General features: G+C 33.6%; 2 protein-coding genes across 9 annotated transcripts in view; both read left to right on the forward strand.

Moving 5' to 3' along the window:
• The window catches only part of JAKMIP1 (janus kinase and microtubule interacting protein 1), a 151,278-nt gene that overhangs the window by 101,888 nt on the left and 23,136 nt on the right, over window positions 1-26,254 (forward strand). For 7 of the 8 annotated variants that reach the window (XM_068679882.1, XM_068679886.1, XM_068679881.1 and 4 more), the window contains 9 exons: window positions 6,028-6,156; window positions 7,536-7,664; window positions 11,861-11,944; window positions 14,956-15,018; window positions 16,251-16,349; window positions 19,373-19,474; window positions 22,510-22,563; window positions 23,001-23,066; window positions 26,132-26,200. In XM_068679882.1, the coding sequence (XP_068535983.1) occupies window positions 6,028-6,156; window positions 7,536-7,664; window positions 11,861-11,944; window positions 14,956-15,018; window positions 16,251-16,349; window positions 19,373-19,474; window positions 22,510-22,563; window positions 23,001-23,066; window positions 26,132-26,200 (795 nt within the window). Of the gene's footprint in view, window positions 1-6,027; window positions 6,157-7,535; window positions 7,665-11,860; window positions 11,945-14,955; window positions 15,019-16,250; window positions 16,467-19,372; window positions 19,475-22,509; window positions 22,564-23,000; window positions 23,067-26,131; window positions 26,201-26,254 lie in introns of those variants that run through there. The other variant, XM_068679888.1, reaches the window with a different exon arrangement.
• LOC137855586 (uncharacterized) lies at window positions 223-6,115 on the forward strand. The gene has a single exon (XM_068679891.1). It carries the CDS (start codon window positions 1,329-1,331, stop codon window positions 1,464-1,466), a length of 138 nt encoding a protein of 45 aa, XP_068535992.1. The 5' UTR covers window positions 223-1,328; the 3' UTR covers window positions 1,467-6,115.

The following is a 26,254-nucleotide window of genomic DNA, read 5'->3' on the forward strand; positions in this document are numbered from 1 at the left end:
CTAACCAACCACTCAGAAGGAGAAATTACTGATGTAAATCTTTGGCTTTGCTTTTCTAAGTTTTGTTAAGTGTAAAATTATCTTTAACACTAGTTAATTATCAAGTTTGGCTGTTGGAGTTGGATCTATTTCCAGATCAGTGCCCCACTTTCTTTGACAAAGTGAAAAAGGAAATAACTGATGGGAACTGAGTTTCATGAATGCAGTCAGATAATCTTTTTCTTTTAGTAAGCAGGTGCATGGATGGCTATGAGGGTCACTATGAGGGTTGTGAAGCATTGGAACAGGTTGCCCAGAGATGCTGTGGATGCCCCATCCCTAGAAGTATTGAAGTCCAGGTTGGATGGAGCAACCTGGTCTGATGGGAGGTGTCCTTGCCCATGGCAGGGGGGTGGAACTGGGTGGTCTTTAAGGTCCCTTCCAACTCAAACCATTCTGTGATTCTATTGCACTCACATACTTTTGCAGCTTTTCCTGAATGGGTACACTTCAGCTTCATTAATTTTCACAGTATTCTGACTAAACAATGTCCAGTATATGGACATTTCTAAAATGAGTGTTTTCCTAGCAGTGATTCCTGTTAGGAAGAACATTATCTATGGCATACCTTTCTCGGTCTGTAAAACAGCTTGTGGGAATGATCTTTCAAAGTAATCCAATAGCTTTTATAGCCCCATTGTGTCTAAATAACATTAGTTCAGCTGAAAAGCTTTAGAAAGTATCAGGGATTTAATTATTTCTTCTTGCAATTAGATATCTACGTTATTTCTGGAGCAGTGTAAGTGCACTAGGTTACTGTTGCTAGTGTAGCTTTAACTGAGCACTCGTTTAATTACCAAGGGACATACAGATCCATGGACGAGCACTGGCAATGAGCTCAGGTCACCCATGAGGAAAGGAGCAGCATAGTGGGATGGGGCTTATAACCTCTGTGACTGCAAGTCACAGAGTAAATCTTCCTTATTTTGGCTGTTTAAGGCACGTTTTTGTTTTGTTTTGTTTTCATTTTTCAAGCTCAATTAGTGTTTTGTTTTGTTCATTTTTTTCTTTGTCTTTTTGTTGCTATTGTTGTTTTGTTCCCCCCCCCCCTCCCCCCCATTTTGTTAGTGAAATAACAAAGTCTGGAAAACAGTGTATTTTTTATTTTTTATTTTTTAACACACAGAATGGAATAACAATGATTCCATGATTGATGCTGTTATGTATTTGAAAATAAGGCTTTATTGTCCTGTTTGCTTGGTAACTGCAGGACTGCAGATTTGTTTCTTTACTTAAACTTTAACAAATGAACTCTATTCGTGATAGTGGAAGGCCTGCATGCCAGTGTGATGGAGTTCATATTTCTTGTTTTATATTTTTCTTTTTTTATCTGCCTCTGTGCTTTGGTGTGCCTGTATTTTTCTGGCTGCCAAGAAATGACTTATAAGCATGAAGGTAAGAAGTTACTGATAATTTCGTCTGACTGAATTACAAGGAAATTCATCCTGGATTATTTTCATCATGTTAGATTAATTTACTGAAAATGAGATATTTAACTGTAAAGTTCATACTTTAGGAACAGAGAAATTAGAATATTTGTATGTAGGTATATCCAACCCAAACCATTAAAAATGAATTTATGTTGAAATATGCATGAAATATGTTCTATGTATTGATTTATAATAATCTAAATAGTTATGTTTACTGAACATTATACTTCCGTAGAAACCTTAATACTTGAATTACAAAGGCCAAATGCACAATTTTACTTTAAAATTATGTGGAATCATTGATACAAATTCATGTGAAAAATACTTGCTATCAAATATATAATAGTGGTCAGAGAAAATTAGAATTTAAATTACAATTTTAGCAACTGATGGGACTATTTTCTCAGTTATGATTTAGAGGTAACAATAGAATGTACAAATTAATATAAAAGAATAATTTGTTGATTGAGAATGTTTGAAGAATGTGACTTTTAAGAAAAGCTTGAATGAAACTTGAATGAAAACAGTGTATTGTTACAAAAATCCAGTGAGTATCATACATGCTCACATATACTTTAGAAGAACCATTGTGATCCAGCTCTTAAACTATATGTGGATCTCCCTAGAAGTCACTGTATTTATTTATGCTTTTAATCAACAAACTTTGTATGACTCAGATGTCATCTTCTTTTTTTTTTCTCTACAGCTGTTCTTTATCAGTTAATTTGTTCTGACTTTGCTGTGAATCACTTCTTGTAGATAATTGCTTCAAATATTAGATGATCAACAATAAAACCAGCTATTTTGTAATTATGTCATGGAGAAATTCATACATGTATGATTAACACACAATGGCTAATTCTCTATTTCTGTGGAAAGTATCTTATCCACAAGATGATAAATTTGCAGCTTCTCTGTAGAAGAAGGAGGCATTAAATATTATTGCCATAGCATAGCATTTAACAGGTTTTGACTTTTGAATTTCTTTTAAACTTTGGGATTTTTTAGTATCATAGTAAACACTAATTTTCTTGCATATTTCTCTTCCATCCAATAATCAATTGTATTTATTAATATATGCAATTGTAAATATTTGAGTGCCAGCATATTTTTTTTCAAATTGGTGGCATTTATTTAGGTACCTTCGCAAACCTGTATACATTTATGCAAAGTCAAAAAAGATATTGCTTTACTATTGTTTTTTAACTCCTTGAAACAGTGCACAGGTGTGTGTGTGTATGGTTTAAGCAAGAAGCATATTTAAGCAAGTTAAGAGTTATCTGCGAAAGTGCTTGTAGTTTGAAATATAGCAAAAACAAAAAACCACCAACCAACCAAACAAACCACAACAACAATAAACACCTAAAAATAAGATTTGTTATACCAAATGGGTTTGGCTAAGAAACTGTTGACCTTCTTGGTACTCTATTATCTGTGTTATTATCTGTGCTTTGTATACACTGGAGTTTTGCTGTCCATCTTTTGAAGTCCCTTCTACCAGCCTTGATCTTTTTAAGATCAAGGCTTGAGTGTTACTCTCTTTGTCAACCCTCAAGTCTATATCTCATTGCAGGCCTTGTTTGAACATTGCTGAATCATTTTCGTGAGGATGAGCAACCTTGAAGTTTTAGGCATGAGCAGGGTCAGCCATTCTGCACTCTGAATTGCTTGTCCTTGGCTAGGTTCCTCCAAAGCTTTGGAATAAAAGTCTGAATGCAGATTTGTTTTGGGTTTATTCTCAGCATCTTTGAGTAAAAAGTATCCACACTGAAAAATTCAGATGCAGTCTTGGTGGGAGTCTCTTGGGTTTTGTTTGCCTTCTCTCATCGTCTTTACCTCCATATAATATGCTTTCATTTTTATGAAACTATATCTCTTCATTGGTCTGGAGTCATAAAGCAGTCTTGTGGCCTTCCTTATAACTTGAATGCAGTCTATTTAGCCTTATTTTCAATTCCCAGTGTCTACTTGTAGTACTACTGTTAGATGATTGTAGGCTGTAGCCAGTGTCCAGTGTGGGAGGAAAACTGGATGGTCTTGGATCTCTGAAGGTCTAGTTTTTGTTCACCTCAGTTTTCTTGGTAAACCTTTGTGCTGATGAGAGAAGGGTCTGAAATTTTTGTAACCTGAATGTGAGAGAACAAATTATTTTTCTGGATAAGTCTTTATATTTCTAGAATACAGCTTAAATCTATTTCCTGTGTCCTTTGTTTTGTTGATCAGGGCAGAATGGTGAACAAACTGGTGTAGAAAGTGAATGTTGGAAGAAATAATTAAATTATCCGAGGGAAGTGTTTGTCTTAAGCACCTAAGACAGTTCTTCTAGGCTTACAGTGCTGGGAATGCAGTGCTTCTGAAATGACTGAGAGAACAGAAATGTGCCTTTACAGGGTTTTAGTACTAAAACTGCACTGCTTTTCTTTTCTTTTGAATATGCCTGATAGTAATGCTAGTTGCCTAGTAGCTTGCAAAAGTAAGGTTGACTTTTAAAGATTGATAAAAGCTTTCTGCCATCTGTGCAAGAAACATCATATTTATCTGAATATCCATGGATGGATGTAGACCCTTATACAATTTGAAAAATATGTGATTTTTATTTATTTATTTATTTTATTTATTTTTCTGAGTGCATAATATCATTTCAGGTGCTTTTAGTAAAACCAGTTCATTTAAAAATGCAATCTGAATGAATTTTTTAAATTATTATGTGAAGGACTCATGTTAAGTAAAGCAATTAAATGTCTTAGGACAGGGCCTTGAAGCTTTCTTCAGTAGCTTGAGTGGGATTAGCTGTACCATGAAAGAACTGTGGAGCTGTTCAGCAAGGTGGGATTTAGAGGACCTTGGTAACCTGGTGACCTGGACCAGAGTGGGCCAGGGCTGCAGGCTGTAAATACAGTGCACCAACTCAGCCCTTGATTTTATGATATGACTTTGTTCAAGCTAGGGAATTTTGGCTGTTGATTAGTTAAGCCAAAAGAATGTATCATACATTATGGGGCTTTATGCAAAAGTGGAGATAGTATTTTTCATACCTATAAGGAAGAATTGATAAAGTCTAGAAGACTTCAGTGAAAAGTAAATATTCAGAATTCATAATGAGATAGAGCAATATAGATAAAAATAAAGCCTTTCAGTACCTTGAAAGAAAATGACAGCTCACGATTCCACTCAGTTAGCCAGTTTGGCCATGCTGAGATGTAAAATGTCTGATGTTCAGAAGTAGTAACAACTAATCTTTTTTTTAATGATTATTTTTCATCCTTTTTAATATTTAATGAACAGGGCTATAGGGCTATTAACTTAAGTACAACCTGTAGTTTATAGTTAAAAAACAACAACATCAAAAACAGTAAAAACAAACAAAAAAAACTGACATCAGAATCTGTGATTCAGCATCAAGAAGGGCCAAAAAATATAGAGACAGGTAGGCAGATTTTTTTTCCTTCATCTTCTTAGAGCCACTTCTCTCCACCAGCCTCTCTGTCTACAATGCTTTGTAACCTGACTTAATTTTTCCAGTAACTTGTATCTTTTTCTTAATTTCCTTGGTTCTTTGAATTTCTGTGGGTCACCAGAACACTTGTGTAGTGTAGAAAGTTAGACTTCTATTGATTAATAATAGTTAATATTTGTTAATGGTATTTTGGAAGGAGCAATGCTTGAGAAACCTATTTCCCAGTTAAATGTTAAAGCAATATTTTTATTTTTTATTTTTATTTATTTATTTTTTTTTGACAGCATCGTTTTCTATAGAAATTTGCTGCTTTCTAAGTATGTATTAGGAAATTGATGGAAATGGTGGAAGGATTATTGCAGTTGTGACATTTTATGTAAAATGTCATATTTCTTAGTACTAATTTTGTATTATTCACTTCCTTTGGCTACAAATTTTCTCTAGTTGTCTACAAGCATGCATTACATTCTGCACAGTTTTTAAAATTTAAAAACTTTAAAATACTGGGTTTTGTACTTTTTTTTTTTTTTTTTTTTTTTCCCATTGGAGCAAACTTTTGAAAAAAACAGAATGATGATGTTGGAAAAATAAATGGAAAGGAATAATGCATACTTTTGGGTAGGATTTTGCAAAATAAATACTATAGATTGTTCTCTCTCTTTTTAATCAGTATGGCAGTATGAATGTCAAAGTTAATTCCACATATAATTCTTTGGAGGATTTTTTTTTTTTTTTGGTCCCACATCATATATGTTACAGCCTATTGGGTTACTTTCTTCTGTATAGATACTGTAGTCCTCCACTGTGAATCTTGAAGTATTCAAGATCTGTATGATTTTGATAATTAGCTTTGATGTTTGTGTTAAAGCCTTATTATACTGGCAATTACCCAGTGCTACGTGCAGTTTAGTTCTTGAATCTACTTAGGCAAATGATGCTGGAAAGTTAACTAATCAAACAGAATTCATAGAACAAGAGTTTACACAGGAACCATTTTGTTCCTGAATACTAAAACAATGGTCAGAGAAGACCTTGGCTGCTGTTTACCGGTTTACTGGGGTTTTCTGTTTTGCTAGTAACTAAGAAAAACTAACTTTTCAGAGGCATGTTGTGGAGACATTTTTTGGATTTGATGAAGAATCCATAGATTCAGAAACATCATCTGTAACTTCATATAACACAGATAAAACAGACAGGACACCAGCAACACCAGAGGAAGATTTGGATGATGTAAGTAGCACATGATTTGTTTCTAACTTCTACAGAAATTGGCATGGGGTATAAATGCAAACATTTTTCAACTGTTCTGCCGTAGGAACTAAAAAAGATTTGACAAGGAATTGTTTTGTGTTTCTCAAGTCCAGTAAAAACAAAAACAAACAAACAAACAAACAATAGGACCCATAGTCATTGCAATAATAGTCATTTAATAAGTTAACATTCTGCCTTACATGCTTGCTAGATAATTGGGCTGAGAAACAAAAATGTTTTCCTCAAACCCTTTCTTAGTTGTGGATAAAAAAAAAAACACGAATAGGCATGTTGCTTTGCCAAAAGTCAATAGTTAATAGACAATGGTTTGCCTTTCAACCTTGTAATTTATTTTACTATTTTGTTACAACCACGATTTTGTTCTTGTTTTTTGTGATAGTAAGAGAGGCTTTTGCAATTCATGAAGGCTTAAATGATCATAGGTAGTAAATGCCCACTGTAATGTTTTGTCTGAGCTCTGTAATACACACTGCAGCTGGCCTACTTTAGAAGATTGCATGGCTGAGGACAAAACACGAGTTAGATACTCTCTTTCATATTTCTATCCTCTTCACTCACTTGTGTCTCATACTCCTCCCTCACAACAGGATTCCTATTTTCCTAGCTTTAATATCTAATAATATTTTAATCTCTGTTCCTCGGAGCCTGAGTTCCTGGAGCAAAAATTCATTAAAGGGAAGGACATTTCTTGCTCTTAGCATTATAAAAAAGACCTTGAAAGTGTTGATGTCAGTTGCTCAAGATTCAAAGCAAATTAAGATATTAAAATTACTTCAAGTAAAAAAAAAGTTTTTTTTTTTTTTTTTTTTTAAATCTTATGGCTTTTTAAATATAACTTCTTTGTAAGTTTTTTTTTTTTTGTTTGTTTGTTTTTTTTTTCTGACAAATTGCTTTATGTGTAGTACAGACAAAGAGTAAGTAAGTGGTGGACTGCATGACAAGTAGGACAAACCCCTTCTGAACACCTTGTGGCACTGGAGTTCCTGAAGAAAATGGTGCATAGAACTGATCCCCCTTGACATTCCTCAGTCAGTTTCTTGCCATTTCTATGCATTACTGCTTTACCTAGTATCTTACACTGTCCTGAAATTATTGAATTGATACAGCTACTGATCTCTGCATTTCTACCTCATCCTCTGCATTTTTACCTTATCCTCAAGTCATCTTTCCTTCCATTTCTACCTGTGATGTTTTTTTTAAAGCTTTCTTGAACTTTGAGACTCAGTACAATTGTGTTTCTTGCTGTGTGTTTATGTCTCTGTTTATGTATACAAACACATTATCATATATATTTGTCATTAGATAAACAAACCCACTTCTTTTCCCTCTTCATTAAGAGCACACCAAAGGAAGAAGCTGAACTAAGATTCTGCCAGCTAACAAGAGAGTATCAAGCTTTGCAAAGAGCATACGCATTGCTTCAAGAACAAGTTGGTGGAACCCTGGATGCAGAGAGAGAAGCAAGGGTAATTTTTTTTTTTTAATTTATTTTTAACTGGAATTTCTTTTAGCTCTGAAATAGTTGAAAAAGCCAAAAAAAAATGATGTCTTGTAGGAGATATCTTTGCAGGTCAGTAAAATGCCTAGTGTGGATGTTCTTGAGGATTAGAGGATATTATCAGTTATGCAACAATTTAGATTTATCTGGTGTGATCTAAACAAAATATCATTATACTTCATTCTAGTGTGCTTAATGTGTAAAAGATTTCAGGAGTAAGACGCCTTTATTGGGAATGATATTCCACAGAATCATTTGAACCTGAAATTTGGATTTAAAATCCAAATCGGATGGATTGGATTGATGGATTTGAAATTATTTGAATAAAATAATTTGGAGATGGATTTAAAATTATTTGGAGAAAAAGTTGTATTGAGTACTCTAGTACCTTTACAATGAGCATATTAAAAATCTGATGCCAATCTGACAAAGTAAGAATTTCTCTTCAAGTGTTTTCTGAATGTATGAAGTCTCAATTTGTTCTTACAATCTCAGATAAAGAGAGTATTCATTAAAAAACACTTTTATTCCTATTAGGTCAGCATGATTGACTCTCTCTGAAATTAATGCATTTTTAACCTCACAGCAATCTATTTAGTAAGATTTTAATGAGATATTTGAGGTATGAGATAGTATATATTCTTTTTTCATTTACACTTCTGCCATCACTATGTTTAACCATTTAGTTAAATAAATCATAGGGATGAGGTAAGCAGAAATCATGCCAACATCTTGCATGCTGGTTTTCCAAACTGGGGAGCAGAGTAGTCGCTTCATAATGATTTGGTGACCTGACTAGTATTTTCATGCCTCACAATTATTCACTGAACAGCTCTGTTGTGAAAATAAGAGCTGGATTTACTAGATACAACATCTTTTCTGCTTTATCCCAACTACTTGCATGTAGGGGCATATCTAGAAATGTAAAAGCGTATCTTCAGGTCTCTCTACTGAATAACATCTAAAGGGGTAAGAACTAGCCATAGGACTGGAAACTTCACCTTCACCTCATGTCCTTCACTCTACATCAAGTACAGCTTGAACCTGTAGAGTACTGAATACTGAGGGAACTGACTGATGTCATTGTGAGACCACTCTTTGAAGGATCCTGACAATTGCATGGAGGTTCCTGAGGACTGGAAGAAAGGAAATGTCACTCATACTTTCAGGAAAGGCAAGAAGTAGGATCTGGGGAACTGAATGCTGGTAAGCCCCACCTCAGTCCCTAGGAAGGGGATGGAGCAAATAACCATGGAAACCATTTCCAAACATGTGAAAGACAAGAAGGTGATCAGGAGTGATTTATGAAGGTGAAATCACACTTAAACAGCCTGATAGTCTTCTGTATGAAGAGACGACTAGCTTGAGAGATTAGTTGAAAGCAATAGATCTTGTTTTTCTTGGCTTTAGTAAGGCATTTCACACTCTCCCTCATAAGATTCTCGTGGACAAACAGATGAAGTACGGACTAGATAAGTGAACAATGAGTTGGACTGAAAACTGGTTGAAATTGCATAAAGGTTTGTGACTGGTGGCACAAATTCAGCTGCAGGTGAGTCACCAGTGATATACTGCAGTGGTAGCTACTGGTTCCACTACTGTTAACTTCTTCACTAATGACCTGGTTACTCAGCAAGTTTCCAGATGATACGAAACTGAGAGAATTAGTTGATGCATGAGATGCTTGTGCTTCCAGTTAGAGGGTTCTTGACAGGCTGGAGAATAGAGTAAGCAGGAATCTCATGAAATTCAGCAAAGGGAACTACAAAGTCCTGGACGTGAGGAAGAATGTGGTGGTCAAATACTGGAATGTGTTTCGCAGAGAGGTTTGGGCATCTCCATCCCCGGAGATGTTCAAAACTCAGATAGACAAACAACCTGCTATACATGCCCCCCTACTTTGAGCACAGCAGTTAGACAAGAAAATCTCCAGAGCTCTCTTTCAAGCTCAGTAAGACTGATTCTAAAAAATATATTTAAGAATTAAAAAGAAAAAAAATGCAAAAAATAACCACAAACCACAAAATTGTAGAAACGTATTACATGTTGTGACTTACTACATATTTCTACCTTGCTACGTGTTACCTTGTCCTGTGCCACCACAGCATGCTGCTAATAACGCAGAAAGGCAAAGATTTTTATGAGGCTTATAAATTACTGGTGGAGAGGGACTCGATTTATCCCCAAGGTAAGAGCTGCTGCTAACTTGATGTTTCTACTGCTTAAACAATTAATAAAATTCTCACAAAATTACATATTGTTAGATTACGGATGAGCATACATTACTCACTTTACCATTACATCCACATCATTTTCTCTGCCAAGCATTTTAAAATCCACTTACAGAATTTTCTCAAGCATAGAAGCAGTATGTTTGTGGGAGGAGAATTGCTGTGCCTTAATACACAAAGCTTTTCAAATAAAAGTTACAAAGTAGACTGCTTGACATTATCTGCATTTACTCACATCTTAAAATGCTGGTCTATTATCCCTAGAGCCAGTATGTAGGAAATTCAGATTGTACTTTTAAAATGTGTCTTTTTTTTCCCCAAGTTTGTCTGGTTTTCAACCAATATTCACTTATTCTTTTCTGTGAAATACAGTTCTTATAACAGAGGAATTCCTTCTATGTAGTTTTTTTTTGTTAGAGTTCTCAACATCATACAAAAGCTTAGTCACATTTGAAACCCTACCTAGGAAGCTCAGCTGAGGACAAGAGCAGTAAATAATTTCTCAAGGTAGATGTAAATCTAGAGACAGAACTGAGTGGTCTAATGCCATAGTCTGGCTACCTTCACCTGTTAGACATTGTCCTTTAGTATCTATCATTTTTTATGTTTTTATTTTTTATTTTTTTATTTGAAGCCTCTCTGATGTATGATAGCATGGTTGAAGAATATTTGTGGTAGTATTTCACTGCACATGCTTTTGGTTGGAATAAGAGTTGCTTTTCCCCTGGCCATTGTGTGGCAATTTCTACTATTCCAAAAGGCTGTTACAATGTTAACAATATCATGTGATTGCAGCTGATGTTTATTTAATCTCAAAGATTAGCAAATTATTTGTTTTATTTCTTAAATAAAAAAAAAAAGAAGTCTGGGAGCATTTTTACATATACTGTTAAATTAAGATTTCAGAGGTACTGATGTATTTGACATTTATGAGAGATCATTATATATTTCATCTGTCTTCATGGGAAGGGAAACAAGGATATGAATATTTTTGTAATAGCTTCAAAAAAATTTATTTTGCAGGCATTTGAAAAATGGTTGCTCTTTGTTGTTAAAGGCATTTTCATCTTTTTTGTCACATTCATACAAATCCATTGTTTGAGGGAGTCAGATGGTTTTCAGAAGGCAGCTTTTTTCATGGTTAGTTTTGGCCCAATGTTCTCGTGTGATGAACGTTTCCTGCTACGTTCAAGGATGAGGCTTGAGGTAAACAACAAGGATGTGAAGACGCAAAGGAGATCCTTGTGGGAATTTTTGAACTGTGTGAGTAAAAAAGTACCTAAAGTTGGGTCAGAAAATTCTTGCAGCAGTTCCAAGGAGTATCATTGACTGAGGATCTCCAGATATCCTCAGTTTTGTACACTTTTTGTTTGGTGCCTTATATGATGCAGATGCTTCTAGGTCATCTCTGAACTCAGTGGATAATACCTATTTGATAGTTTAAGAATCATGTAGAAAGAGGAAAAATGAGTGGTATATGCTGTTTATGGGATAAACGAATTATTTTGGGTCTATATGTTTTATTCATTCTTAGCCCTTTTAAAAATCAGAGGCTGTTATTGATTTATTCACTGCTTTTTGCAATTCTGTCTTGTCCTTTCTGCCTAGTTACCTTACAAATATCTTCTTCTTATGAATTACTCTTTCTGTTCCTAACATTTTCTTTCTCTTCTGGGAAGAGTTTTGTCACTGAATATGTGATGTTAATATCTTCATAGGTTAGGAAAGAAAAACATTATTTAACTGATGTTTTTAAGTATTTTGTAACATACAGCCAAAAACAATTACTTTAATAAAAAACATTAAAAGCTGACTGGATGACCCACAGGTGGGTGAAAAGCATCCTTTGATTCTGTATAAGAGTAAATATATTGGTTCATTTGTATGTGCATGCATATGCACACAATTTATAACACTTTTCTTTTCTCCCCAGACTCGTGAACAACTGCAAACTGATCTTCTCAGGTGTCAGGCAAAAATTGAGGATCTGGAGAAAGCTCTAATCGAGAAAGGACAGGTAAAAGGCTCTCTTAATGTCCTCTGCCACGTCATTTTCTCCCTTGCATGCAGTGGTGCCCTTGCCATCTTCATTGCCTGCTGGTGTGTTAGTGTGACTGATGCAGCCTAATTATTACTCCAGCAGTGGATTACTTAGAGGAAAATATTACATACACTAAAAAAAAGTCCATCAAAGATTAATTTTCTAACACTAAAGTGTGATATTGGAGTATCCACATTTACACGCATTCTAAGTTCTGTTCCCATTGTCATTCAGTGCAGGCTTTTCTTCTGTTTTGTTTCTTTGCTATATATTCCAACAAGATGTGTATTCTGTATTTGTATTTTAGAATATTTTTAGTGCATAGCGTAGGAAAAAGATGCTTCCATACCACCACACAGGATAAAATGAGGCCTCATGCTTCAGTGTATCTTGTAAATGCTAGTAGTGCATATTTTAAAAAGTCCAGGATCTTCAGGAAGGCTGGTTAGAGTTTTAGAACTGCATTTAAAAGATGTTCATTTGCATAACTACTGAAACACACTGAGAATATCAGGGAGGTTATTTTGTGCTTTGTTTGTTGTTTAAAGTAGTAATTTAAGATTGCAGGTAATATGGTAATAAAATAAGACACATTTATCTATAGAAATGCATTTCAAAGACTAATAATCCTGTAGCATCAAATAAAAGCAACTTACAAATAATACTATTTATTCTGTGTAAGAAAGGTTACTGTAAAATTCTGTATAAATTCAAAGGGGACCATATTCATATTAAGGATAAAAATTGATAAAATTGTTTATGCTCACTTCCACACAAATTTCAATTTGCTTAGTAAATTGTATGTAAATAAAATATTACTAAAATAAATAATATGTTACCAATCAAACAATATTAGCCCACTGAGGTTTTGGAATAGCAATTGGAACTGAAAACCTCTTGAGGATCAACAGTGGACATTTTAGTTTGTTGATGATAAAGGTGCTGTAGGCAAATTGCTGTGTAATTGAAAATATTAACAAAATAATTGACTATTACAGTGTAAGATATAAGTTCAATGTATGTGAATAAGATAAGCAACCATGGATACACATGTAAGAAATACTTCTGTGACTTCTGTTTCTGGAATGGTACATGAAAAAGGTATACTTGGAAATTAGAATTCAGTTAGTTATTACTTTATAATAATAATAACTCTTAATAATAACACCTTATAACCACATTTGCAACCTTGTATCTCCTGGTAATCTGAGATGGCCAACAGGGATGTGACATCACAAGGAGCAATACAATATTGTCCCTAGTGGGCTAGTTTGTACACTAGCATTACCTTTTCACAGAAGTGGTCTCAGTGTCTTCCTGAGATCCTGAGAACCTATTTATTCAGTTTTCCTAACCTGATAGTATTTATATTCAACAAAATAAAAGGTGGTGATGATAAACTGAATTCTTTGTGCACTATGTGATTTTTTTTTTTATTTTTTTTCCATCATCTAGAAGGTAGTACTGATAATTTAGTAACACTTGCGAAATGTTCATTTGGGGAATCCACCCTTAGAATGTTTTCCAAAAATAAACAGTGAAATAAAAGATTCTAGTGCATTATCCCAGGAATTATTAGTATTATATTACAGCTGTAAGAAACAGAAACTGCAAATACCTTCACAATTTTCCTGAAGTCAAATTCAAACCAGAAAATTAAAATCGTGTTGTTAAAAAATATTTTGAAACTTGACTCCTTCATTTCATTTATTTCAAAAATTCTTTCCAAATACAATTTTTTCCAGCACTCATTTTAGTACATTTTTCTCAGCATAACATTTTTAACACCATAACACTGAAGAACTTGTTTACTGCATGAAAATTAAAATGTGCTTGCCCATTCTTGTATGTAAGTGAGAAAAGGAGAAAAAATGGAGAAAAAAACTTTTTTTCCTTTTCAAAAATTTCATATTCGTATTCATGAATATGAAACTATTGTCTACAGAAAGTAGAAAAAACAGGGTATTTGGAATAAATATTGTCTTGGAGTGTTTTTGTTGGATTTTTCAAATCTAGCTGAGGGGCTTGGCTAGCCAGATTTCCTTAATTTCTAGTGCAGCATCAATGTGCAAATACATACATGTAGCTGACAAAAAAGAAGTATCAACCTTAATGCTGCAGTGAAGAGATTTAGATTTTAAATAAATTGTCCTTTTTAGCAAGAAAATAATTTGATTTAAGGATGCAATGTCATATAAGTTGTTGGACATTGTCTAACTAAACTAATTAGAGCACAATGAACTAGGTTGCATGTTTCTCTACAGAGAGAACAGAGTGAATTTGACTGTTAAAATCCATTAAATATGAATGTCCAACTTTGTTTTTGTAATTTGGGTCTTTATAAGGATATTTGATGAAGCCTTCTGAATCCATGGAAAAACATAAAAGCAAAGAGGAGCTTTGGAGCAAATGATCAAATAGAAATACATTTTTTATTAGAAGACCATCATACATCACTGTCTTTCCTCCATACCTTGAATTCCTTGTCATAAATACTGTGTATTATCTTGATCCTCACACTTTTTTGGGGAACTGTATGTCCCTGAAAGTTATTTTCCTTTTTCTTCCCTTTCTCCATTGGGATTTATGTTATAGAACACAAATTGGGGTGCTTTTGCAAGAAACTTCCCAACTCTTTGCAATGGAAAAATAAATAGCTGAATAAATATATATATATATATATTTTAAATCACAAAATGTCATGTAACTCTCTCTACCCACTACTGCAATATGCAAACATTTTAAATGCTTGGCTGGAACAAATTAGGAGACAGGAGACAGCTTCAGGGAAAGAAATGAACTTTTATTTTCTCTGCAGTTTCAGTTGCTCTTTGTCCTTGAAATACTTATGATTCTTTGATGTGTGACCATTTTTATACTTGAATGTGCAACGGTGTCTGGAATCTTGTAATTAGTATGTTTATTTGTCTTGTTTAACTATATGTATATATGAATATATATCTTTTTAATCCTCTTCTTCCTCATAGGATTCAAAATGGGTAGAAGAAAAGCAGCTACTAATCAGAACAAATCAGGAGTTGCTAGAGAAGGTATGTGTTCAGAGTCTGCGATTTTTTTCACAATTGCTGCCCTTTATCATAAAATGAATGGTAAAAGGAAATGAATGTACCAAATACTGGAACATCAACATAAAAATTGCACACTTTATTTTTCTCCAGAAACAGAAATTCTGATTAAAGTACCATTATCAATATGCTTTTGTGTTCTTTGGGAATGGAAGCTGCTCTTTACTGTGGAATTACATTTTGTACAGGCCACTGATGTTTCTAGTTTCTGCCAAAACATAATCTAAAATATTAATGATAATGTGGAATGCTATATTTTACCAGCTACACAAGTATGACTATTGTCAGGACTGCTAAATTTTAAACCTCAACTAAAATTTCCTGCTCACTCCAGCCTTGGATTTTTACACTTTTTCCACACATTAAGTAATACTAGTTGATTTAAGTCTATTGTATCATTTCCTTTCTGAAGTATTCAGAGCTAAGGATCCTCATTGTCCTTCACTGATGTTGCAGGGAATGTTAGTTGGTACTCAGAATGTAACAATTATTATTGTTATTAGCAGATCAATATTAATACAATTGAAACAAGATAAAGAAAAGTGCATGACTAAAAGCAGTTACAGCTGGACTGCATTTATTCAGACACTTACACAGGTATTCTAAATGTTATAGCACATTCCACCAGGTGCTACACTTCTGTTTAGTTTCATACAAATAAAAAGATCACCCAGTTAAGCTAGGCAGTAGACCAAAACTATTAGGTGGCATAACAAAGAGTCAGCTTTGAATTTCTGTTTTGTCATTGTTAGTGCCCTAAAGCAAAAGTCTGGAAAATTAAAAAATTAGACATTAAAATACTCTCCATTATTGTGTTTCATATGCTGTAAAATGTAAATGTCTGGTTATGCAAAGACAATAAGAACAGTCTGTGCAAATGTTAATTGAATCCAGTTTTATTCACCTGATTTTAAAAGAAAGGTTATATTTTTAATTTGTTTAGATACAGTATTCATATCACTTTTCTTACTGGCTTCCACATTTTTATTCTAAGAGATCATAGACTATTTTCTGCTGTCAGTTCTTAAAACACTTTTCTGATGGTAAGTTCCTTCTTTATCTCCAAGACAAGGTCTAGTAGCTGCCGAGAAACTGAAAAAAAAACAACCATTTTGTCTAAAGCCCTGATCCATAACTTAGTATGATGTCTTTTCCATTGTTTACAGGGTGTTAATGATGTTGTATTTTTCTCCTAGATTTACAGAATGGAACAAGAAGAGCATCAGCTGAAGAATGAGATGCAAGATGCAAAAGACCAGAATGAGCTGTTAGAATTCAGAGTGCTAGAGCTTGAAGTAAGAGATTCTCTCTGTTGCAAACTCTCAAATGGAGCAGAAATTATGTTTGAACCCAAGCTGAAATTCCTGTAAAGATTACTGATGTCTGGTGCATGTTTAAGGGAAATCACTTAGGTATCTATTTTTTAAATGTTGTATCTTGGGATAATGAAATTGATGCCACTGCCTTAATGTGTTTTGGAGAGAGTGCTCACTAATGTTTATGAAGATGTAATATAGCTAATATATATTGCATATAGTTTGTTTTACATCTAATAAAATATTTTGTTTTGCAGTATTTTGCCTTTTTTATTTGTTTCATTTCCATAACTACTCCTTTCCTGCATGTAAAATCACTCAGTATGTATACTACAGCATTGGTTGGCATTGCTTCAATTAACACACCTTCTCACATCTTGCATGCACTGAAATCTAAAGATCTGACACATCCATCACATCAATGTATAATTGCTTTTAACTACATTGATTTAAGATTGACAGCATTAATATGAAGTAAAATGATCTTAAAAGAACACATTTTGATGGCAGCTTTGAAATCATTTCTCTTACCTGAATCCATTTTCTGATTGGATAAAATGGTCATGGAATTGAAATAATTTTCATCACTCAGTTAAAAGAAGGAAAAAAACCTTCTGAGAATGTCAGTTAGTGGTGAAGTACACCACTTACACAGTGTGTAAGTGGAAGTAGTATGTTGCCCCTCGCAAACTTCTTTAACAAATTCTATACTTTGAGTTAATGAAATAACTGAATAATTTTTGTGAATAAAAATTTGAATATGTAGCCTGTGATCACAGTAGAAAGCAATGGTTCTCATTGCCTCATAAATGGGGCCCGTGTGGAGTTTAGTAAACTAGTTGGGTGTGATACATTATCACACAGTCGTATTGCCTGATAACACATTGTTCAGTTTCAAAGATCATCAGCCTTCTTAACACCATTTAGAATAGACTCTCCAAGAAACCTGTCAAAGTCGCTCCTCCATAATTTTCATCCAGCACGTTTCACCAAAAATCTTGGCATGTATAACTTCTCTGATAAAGATGAAAATGTCATGTCATCCTGTTATATGGACATTCTGCATTTTGTCTTTGATATTTCTTAGTCTATTTTGTAATCTTTTATTTTATCTACCATACCTTTTAATGTCATAGCACATTATATTCTAAATTAAGGATTTAGATTATTGGAATTTCAGTAAGTATTCTGGAAGATAAAAGTGCTTTGTAATATATATAATTTGTATTCTGTTAAGCAACTGTAGAGTAAAATGCTGAACACTTTAGCATTAAATTGGCAGTTACCCTAGAATCTGCTCCCTAAAACGTGCTTTTAGAAGTAAAACAATCTGAAATACATATATATACTTGTAAAAGAAAAAAAAAAAAAGTGCTTCAAAACATCCTTCATAAAAGTATTTTCCACATACAAGAATTACATGAAAAGTAGCTCAGTATAATGTGTCTAGTTTTGTTATCTGTCAAATCTTTGAAGACTTGTTTCACAGAATAACAATGAGAGTATTTTTGTGTGATTGCAATAAAAGTTTTTTCTCCTTAGTAGGCAAGCACATAGACACAAATGTGATTGACAATGTTAATTCTTTAGTAAAATTGTAAATGCTTCTCATAATCAGAGCAGTATTTTTCTCAGAACAGTTAAATTATTTCAGATAAAAAATTGATTAGGGTAGAAAACTGAATCTTTTTTTATCATTTAATGCAAGCAAATCCATGTAAGTTTAGTGCAATAACAAGTGATTAATTAAAAAAAAAATCTATAATGATCACAGAAGAATTAAGCTTCTGGTTTTGTATTACAATAGCTATGTCACTTAATTCTATTTCAAAATTAGGCTGTTAGGAAATAATTAGGAAAATTATTTAAAATAGAGCCTTTGGGGTGGGGAGGAGGAAATATACAGAGCACAGAGATATTTCTCTCAACATTGTAATTTCAAATTAGGTTTAGACTAGTTAATGAACAAGAGTTGCCATGCTTTGTAATCTGCTTAAGTGAATGGATTCATCCCTTATTCCCGCCATTATCAATTAAAGTGCCACATTTTATGGCTTAGGAAATCAGGCATGCATGGATGGACAGAAGTAAAATATTTGCAGAAACTCTCTTTCATTGAAACTGAAGGTCTTGTTGTCGGTACCTCTCGTTGTATGGAGAAGAAATACGATTTTCTTCACTCATGTTCCCATGGCCATAGTGAGTTCAGAGTAAGATCCAGGGCCTTGGTTTCCAGGGTCTTCAGTACAGTCATTTTCACAACCATGTTAAAACTTCATTTAAGTAAGAGGTCTTACTTATTGTTTTACTGTATTTTTGTCCTCCAAAGAAATAATAGCAATGATATTTTGAAGCAACATATGAAAATCAAGTAGATGGTCTGGATGTTTTAGAAACACTATTAGTTTTAGACAAATAAAAATTTATAATTTTTTAGCTTTAGCACAAAGGCATATTTGTGCTAAAACCCAGCATCCTGGGTTGTAAAGAGAATAGGTCTGGGGATTTCATATGCTTTAATACAAAAGTTAACTGAAGAATAAACAAGGAGTGGATACACGCCTTTAATTTTATTGAGAAAATCTGTGATAATATTTGTTGATTTTTTTTTCCTGCAGTTTATTTTTCCTAAGTAATCATTTGTTCAATGAAAGAAAGCAATAGTGAAATGAGGTTATAACTGACATTATTTATTGCAAAGAAGTTTTTGCAGTTCCAGTCAATTATTTGGGCAACATGCAAGGTTTTCTGGCTCTGGAGTGTGTCTGTTAACTTTGCAGAAACTGTGTGTATGGAATTTGTTAGAATCTGAAATCTTTTTTTTTTTTTCATAGCTATGACCAACAGCCTACAAGTATAAAAGAAAGAAAGAAAGTAGGAGGAAATATTTGGAATATGAATAGGAATCTGTCTTTTTAATTTACAAGTCTATTTTGTAAAGGTGGCAAATAATTGTTTACATGTAATCACACATATTGTTTTTAAACGAAATCTTTCCTCAGGAGAGAGAACGAAGGTCACCAGCATTTAATCTTCATATAACCACCTTCCCTGAAAACAATGGAAGTGCGCTTCAACTGTTCTGTCAACATGAAGGAATAAAGGTATATGTGGGAAGTTAGGAACAGTTGGATGGCCAAAATGAAGACCCCAATACGCAAATGAACGGTTTGCCATTTTTATCGTCTCACTGTAGGGAAGAAAATATGAAAAATACATATAGTAAGCAAATATATTTATAACTGGGAAAAGGATTTCATACAAATGTGATTTGGTTGGAATCTGGTAGTCTGTCAGGAGTTCATTCATGAAAATTAAGGATAGCTAGTCAAGATAATTAGTGTACAGTCTAGGTAACTGCTGTAAAAACATTGCAGAGAAGAATGTGGGGTTTGATATGAGTCATTGTCGGGCTAGTTACAGTACTTTTGTCTTTCCTTCACAATAAATACTTACATCTAAGGTCAGAAATACCACATTCACATACTATTGTAGAACCAATTTCATGAAGTCCCTAGACATTTTGTGTGTTGAATTAATATGCTTAGGTTATTTGCCTGGATCAGGGCCTTGAAGCATGAGGTGCCTGATCCAAAAGCTATTCAAACAGGTGAGACTATCATTTTAGATCAAGCACAAGACAAACATTAGGATCTCACTTGGTTAGCTGGTGTTACTAGAAAGAAAAGATTGTTCTTTCTACTTTTTTACCCCTTTGAATAAGCTAACCATACGAACTGATTTGCATGCTGGTTCACCTAAGACTGAATTCAGGCTTGTCTTGATAGTAATGTTGTGTAACAGGCCAGGCTGATTTCTCCAACAGTAACTTAGGTGGAATATCTCTGTGTTACAATCAATAGCACACACTAGTAATTTTTGCCTGTATTTGTAATTGTGTTTACAAGCTCCCTAACAGAAGACTGGTTTCTATTCAGTCCCTTAATAAGTGCAATACTTTCAGTAGTGGAAATCAACTGAAAATATAGGCTATATAGTCCCCCTCTCTTTTATGTATAGGGAAGACTGAGTAGTCTTAGAAAAAAACAAGGAAAAAAAAAAAAAGAAAAAAAAAAGGTTACACCTGAGAGGTTTAAGGTAAAACCTACATGTTTGATTGGTTAGTCATTTCCCAACACCACAGCAAGAGTCATCAATTAATGTATTGCCTTTCAAATAGACCTTCCATGGGATGCCAGATCTGCTTTTTAACTTATCTATTATTCTAAGTTGCATATTCGTTGTAGCATGTACAGGTTCTGGAACTCATTTGTTTTTATGCATTGCCTTCTGTTGCAGAACATTTTTTTTCCTAAATATAAATAGTAGGGTTTTTTTGTTTGTTTGTTTTTGAAACCTCTTTTCAGTTTACTTGCCTGGAAGCAGGGACAGTCACCTGATATGGGCATACTGAAATTTCTTGCTTTTTGTGTTTTCAGTATCTTTCAAAATTGTTAGCTATTGGCAGAAAACTAGATATCACAATGAATGATATTACAATTAATTAGAATGAGTATTTATAGGTTAAGAAGGCCTAGAACTGGCATATCCTTCTGAATTCCATTCCTCACCAGTGTAACTGATCAGCTAAAGAAGTTCATATTCAACATTGTCACAGCTGATCAAAATCAACAGCTTTAATTTTAAATTGAAGTGTATTTTAAGCTCTGCACCATTCTTAAATTACTGATGTGCACTGTTTAGAAACTACTCTAGTAGTTTCTGCAGTATTGCTGAAGTGTTGGGGGAGAGAGGGGAGTGAGGAAGGGCACTTCCCAGGATAGACCAACTTGAAAACAACACATTATTCCTATTTTGGAGCCAGGATAGTCTAATTTGTATGGACTCTCTGGTTTTCAAGAAATCTTTCAATTCGTTATTAAGACTTACTCTCTGGAGTCTGCTGGATATAGAATCATTAGCAGATCTGTTCTGATGTAGTTATGTAATTTGCAAGCATAGCTAATTTGGCTTTAAAGAAATTGAAAGATCAATCATCCTGACTCCCAAATAATGCAGTTGTGCAACACAGATGTAAACCAGCACTATGCACTGTAAGTAATGAAACTAATGAGCCTAGACACAGCCACTGTGAACCGCTGACCTCTACTAAGAAGTGCTGAATATGAGAAGTTGAGAGTACCCGCATTATCATGGCTGTCTTTTTTGTGTGTAAATTAAGCATTTTGGACTAACATCAGCTGGTCTTTGCTCATGCTGTCAAGACTCACTACCTTCACAAACAGCATGGCCGCATACAAGCTGTCAATGGGAATATCTTTGGTCCACATTAACTGGCGGGCCATACTCAGGATAGTTCTGGAGTGTGCTACTATCAGAGGTTAAACAGTTGCATGAACAGTTTCAACAAATGAAAGCATCATCTGCAAATTTATTCCTATTATTTATTAATTTATATTTATTTATTTATTTATTTTTAATCAGTGGAGAGCTTTTCTTGATTGCAGCGCAGTGACTAGACACTTAATAGGGATGGGCTGGTTGCTGCTCTTTGTGGATCTGGGGGGTTGACTGGCAATGAAATGTGACTTTCTACTCACAAAAGCTGTGAGCTAGTAATATTTGTAAGAACATGTTCAGCCCACTGTGCACATTCACTTCTGCCCCTCTGAGTCTGGTATGGAACTCTTCTTTTGCTTAACAAAGGGGAAGAAAAACAAAACAAAAACAAACAAACAAACAAACAAACAAACAAAAAACACCTTCTTAACAATTATTTTGCTGTCCCTTTGACTTACATAGCCTGATGCACTTCAAACTCCACTCCAAACAAACAGAAAAAAAAAGAAAAAAAAAAAAAAAAAGAAAAAAAAAGCAGTCATTTAGGCCTGTTTATCAGTTTTGATTTTTCTTCTGCATCCATCAGCAGGATGTGAACAGTACAGTCTGACCTAATGCACAGACCTTGGGGTTGCTTGCTGTAATCAAGTGACAGTTGGCTTTGTTTCTGAAAGTATCAGTAACATGTTCATAATTGTGATGCAAAACTAACATTTAATTTATTTGCATTTCGTCTTTTTGCATGCAAAGTGAATGAAGGGTACAAGGGTACATAAAATGTAGCATGCAAAACTGTTTCTCAACTCCTTTATAAAAATGTGTTGAACATCTTTTTCAGGATGTGAATATATCAGAACTTATGAAGAAGCTAGATATTCTTGGAGATAATGGGGTAACAGTTTTTTACTTTCTAACTTACTTCTAGTTTTGTGGTTATTTTAAAGCACTTTTTTTCCTCACAGCACTGGAATTTTTCTATCTAAAAAAAAAAAAAGAAAATAAAGAAATTTCAAAATCCTCAAATGGAAAACAGGTCTCACTAAATAATGAACAATTGCAGTTTTTACTGAGTGTCATACTGAATTCAAGCGGAAACTAAGTACTTTCAATATTTTCAATCATGGGACCCATTTTGGTCTCACTTATACAATACCAAATGTTATAGTTTCTTTACTTTGATACTTTGATTCTGAAATGTACAGAATTTATAACTGTAATTTAATTTAAAATTTATCACATGTTGAAGAACAGATTTCCAATCCAACTTAAAATGCATCTTTTTGTTTGTTTTGTTTTGTTTTGTTTTGTTTGTTTTGTTTTGTATTTTAGAATTTGAGAAATGAAGAACAGGTTGCAATAATCCAAGCTGGGACTGTACTTTCTCTCTGTGAAAAGGTGAATTCAGTAAAGACTTTTTTCTGCCTAAAGACTGACCATGTCTGCTAAGATCTGATGTAACTTTGCCAGGGAAGCATGGCTTTTCTGTTAAATGCATCTGGACTAGAGCATGTATTCATCCTTACATGGCTTTGTTGGGATTGTGATGTCTTGAGGTACAATCAAATATTCAGAATAAACCCAATTTAAAAATAAAAATTTCTTCTGGGGATGTTCCCTTAGAATAAGTTACTAAAAAGTCACTAAACGAGAGCAACTTCATTCCAAGAAATGCCAGTACCCTCTTGGGACCAGGTGTGCTGTGAGGTTCTCTGTAAATCACACAACATATGACTGAAAAATTTCTGAGCGGCCTGTGCTACTTTCATCTGTAAATTAATGGGCATAGATAACAAAAAAGAACTTGTGCAAGACAGATAATTAGTCAGGTCACTCAATTCCACATGGCTAGCTCTTTAATTCTCCAATTACAGAGAGAATATAATCTGTATATGAATAATGATGTCATTTAGAACTAAGAAGCACTGGTCTTTTAATCTGAAGAAGCTTCACTCTTTTGTAGGCTGATAGTAAATCTTTCCTAGATTCACTTTTAAAATTCAGAAACAGAACTTTAAAAGTAAAAATTGAACATTTTGTTTAACAAGTAATTATTGCTTTAATTGACATAATTTTAATAATCTACTTATCCAAATATCTTAATGTAGGTAATCTAAATAAGGTAATTTGACAATCATTAGCTTAACTGAGCAATTGCTATAAGCAATATAAAAAGGAGGAGGAGGGCTAAAAGCGCTATCCTTTTGATTGCCTTATCGCATGAAAAAGAGGAGCTGATGATCCTTTAATTTTCCTTTAAATTCAATAAATAAGGTGGAGGAACCCCAGTATTCAAGCCTAAAACATGGCCAGACTTTAGGGGTGAGATTAGGTTAATATTGTTCAAATAAATAAATGTCTGCATAAAAAGTGCCAGTGGAATTAGTGAGTTTGTTTAATTTGTGTCAGTGCAACGTATAACATACACTTTGTTATCTGTAAGTTATTTCCATTAGTAATAAGGGATTGGCATCTTTGTCAATAGGAGTAATTCCTTAAATAAATAGAGCCATAAAATTAAAAATTAATCCTTATTTATTAATTTTGAATGTGAAAGTTATAATGTAATTTTTACCCAGGTAAAATTGTGGGGGTTTTATTTGTTTGGTTGATTGCTTTTGTTTCCTTGTTTTGTGCAGACATAGTTTGCCTTAATGGATTTTTATGGTGGTTTTATGATATAATCTGATGATCAGAAACTCACCACTCTATCAGAAAGATTAAATATTTCATTTTATCTTACATAGGCTAATAGACTGTACTTTAAGACTGAAAAGAAAATAGTTCATTTTATCTCTCTATATCATTTTTTTGCCATTTTAGTGAAGTTTCTCACAGTAAACTCATAAGCACAACCTGACAGCCAATTGAATGAAGAGGGTACTCTGAGAAACACAAAATCTTTTGTCTTTTTTCCTGATGAACATTTGAGGCAAAGGGTAATGAATGACATCAAATAATTCTTAAGTTTCTTCATAAGAGGAGACACTATCCATATCCAAATTTAACCAAGACAAAGAATAAGAGAAAACAGTTTTATGTTGTCCTTGAGAAGAAAAACATATCACATATTTGCACAATATTGTATGTTATCTGATATTGTATGTAATCTGATAAGTAAAACTAGATTATTGCATTAACGTCCGTTCTACTGAATGTGTAGACTTAATTTAGATTAAAACAACCCTACTACTGCCTCTTCTAGTAAAATGTAACTATCTCAGATGTCCTGCTATGCGAGGAACACACAACATCCCATGTACATTCCTATAGTTTCTTAATTACAAAGTACTGTATAGTAATCACACCTCATAATTAGATGTTTTGGTAAAGTAAGGGTGCTACCCTATGTAGTTTACAAGATGTGCCAGTCACATTCATGTATGCTAATTAATCACACTCAATGGTTATTTTTTTTTTTTATCAATTCTATTAACTCCAAAAATTAGAACTTTAATTCTTCCAAATAATCTTTAAAAAAAAAAAAAAAAAAAAAAAAAGTCTTTATTGAGAATAACTGTGAGAGATGCTGAGGACGTCCAATTTCTATAGATTTAAAGGGTTCAGAATGCTCACTGTCTTGCAGTGTCCTTTATCAGCAGTGGGGCTTTGTTTAGCAATATCTTCAGTTTGTCACCTTCAAAATGAAGAAAACAAAGGTTATGATGAGAACAGAATCTCTGGGGGATACGATGTATTGTATATACAATACAGGAAATATACGATGTTGTATATACAATACAGGAATATACGATACAGGGAATATACGATGATTCCTGCACACTTCTTTCAACTCTGTATGCAAAGCTAAATATACTAAATAGATAAAGCGAACTTCATGTTTTTTTTTTTTATCCATTAGTCTCTTAAATAGTGGAAGGTCCAAATGCATGAATTCATGAATTCACATTTTGCTATTCTTGAAATCAAAATCCCAAATTAAAAAACAAATTAAAACAACAACAAGTTCTGCAACGCTTATCAAAGAATTAAACTAAATAGGAGTAATTTAATATTAGAAAGCATTCATCATTGGCAATGGGAATTAATGGGAACTGGCCTACATCTGGAAAAGTGCAGAACTGGTGCCCTGAAATCTTATTATTTTGCCAATCTAGCCAAAAAGTATATCAAGTTGGAAAAAAAAAAAAAAAAAAAAAAAGATTAATTTTGCATTGCTTACCCAAATCTATGTTGCATCTTGAAGTTTACAGGAGGAAAGAAACTTTAATAAGAAGATAGCCTCCACTTACTGTTTTTGATTATGTTTCTATAGTCCTCCATTCTGCCTGTTTTCACAACCTGCTTATTCAAGTGTAACTTCAAAGTGAATAGATAATAAGGGGGAAGCATATGCCTGGGAATGTTGGCAACAAACTTGCAAAATATTCAGTGAAAATTTTTCACAAGCTCTGTTTTTTCACTTTTTATTTTTTCCTCTTCATACTACGATATTCATGTAGTGGTTAAAACAGATAGAGGGGACAGAAGCTGCACTGACACAGAAGATGTTAGACCTGGAGAATGAGAAGGTAAGTAAAGGTCACCAAAACCAGAATTCATTTAGCTAAAAAAAATCTTTTCAA

This window comes from Anas acuta, chromosome 4 (genome assembly GCF_963932015.1).
Source record: "Anas acuta chromosome 4, bAnaAcu1.1, whole genome shotgun sequence".
NCBI classification, from domain to species: domain Eukaryota; kingdom Metazoa; phylum Chordata; class Aves; order Anseriformes; family Anatidae; genus Anas; species Anas acuta.

Coding starts and splice junctions, on each gene's coding strand:
- LOC137855586 (XM_068679891.1), top strand. CDS start 1,329: ATGGAGTTCATATTTCTTGTTTTATATTTTTCTTTTTTTATCTGCCTC.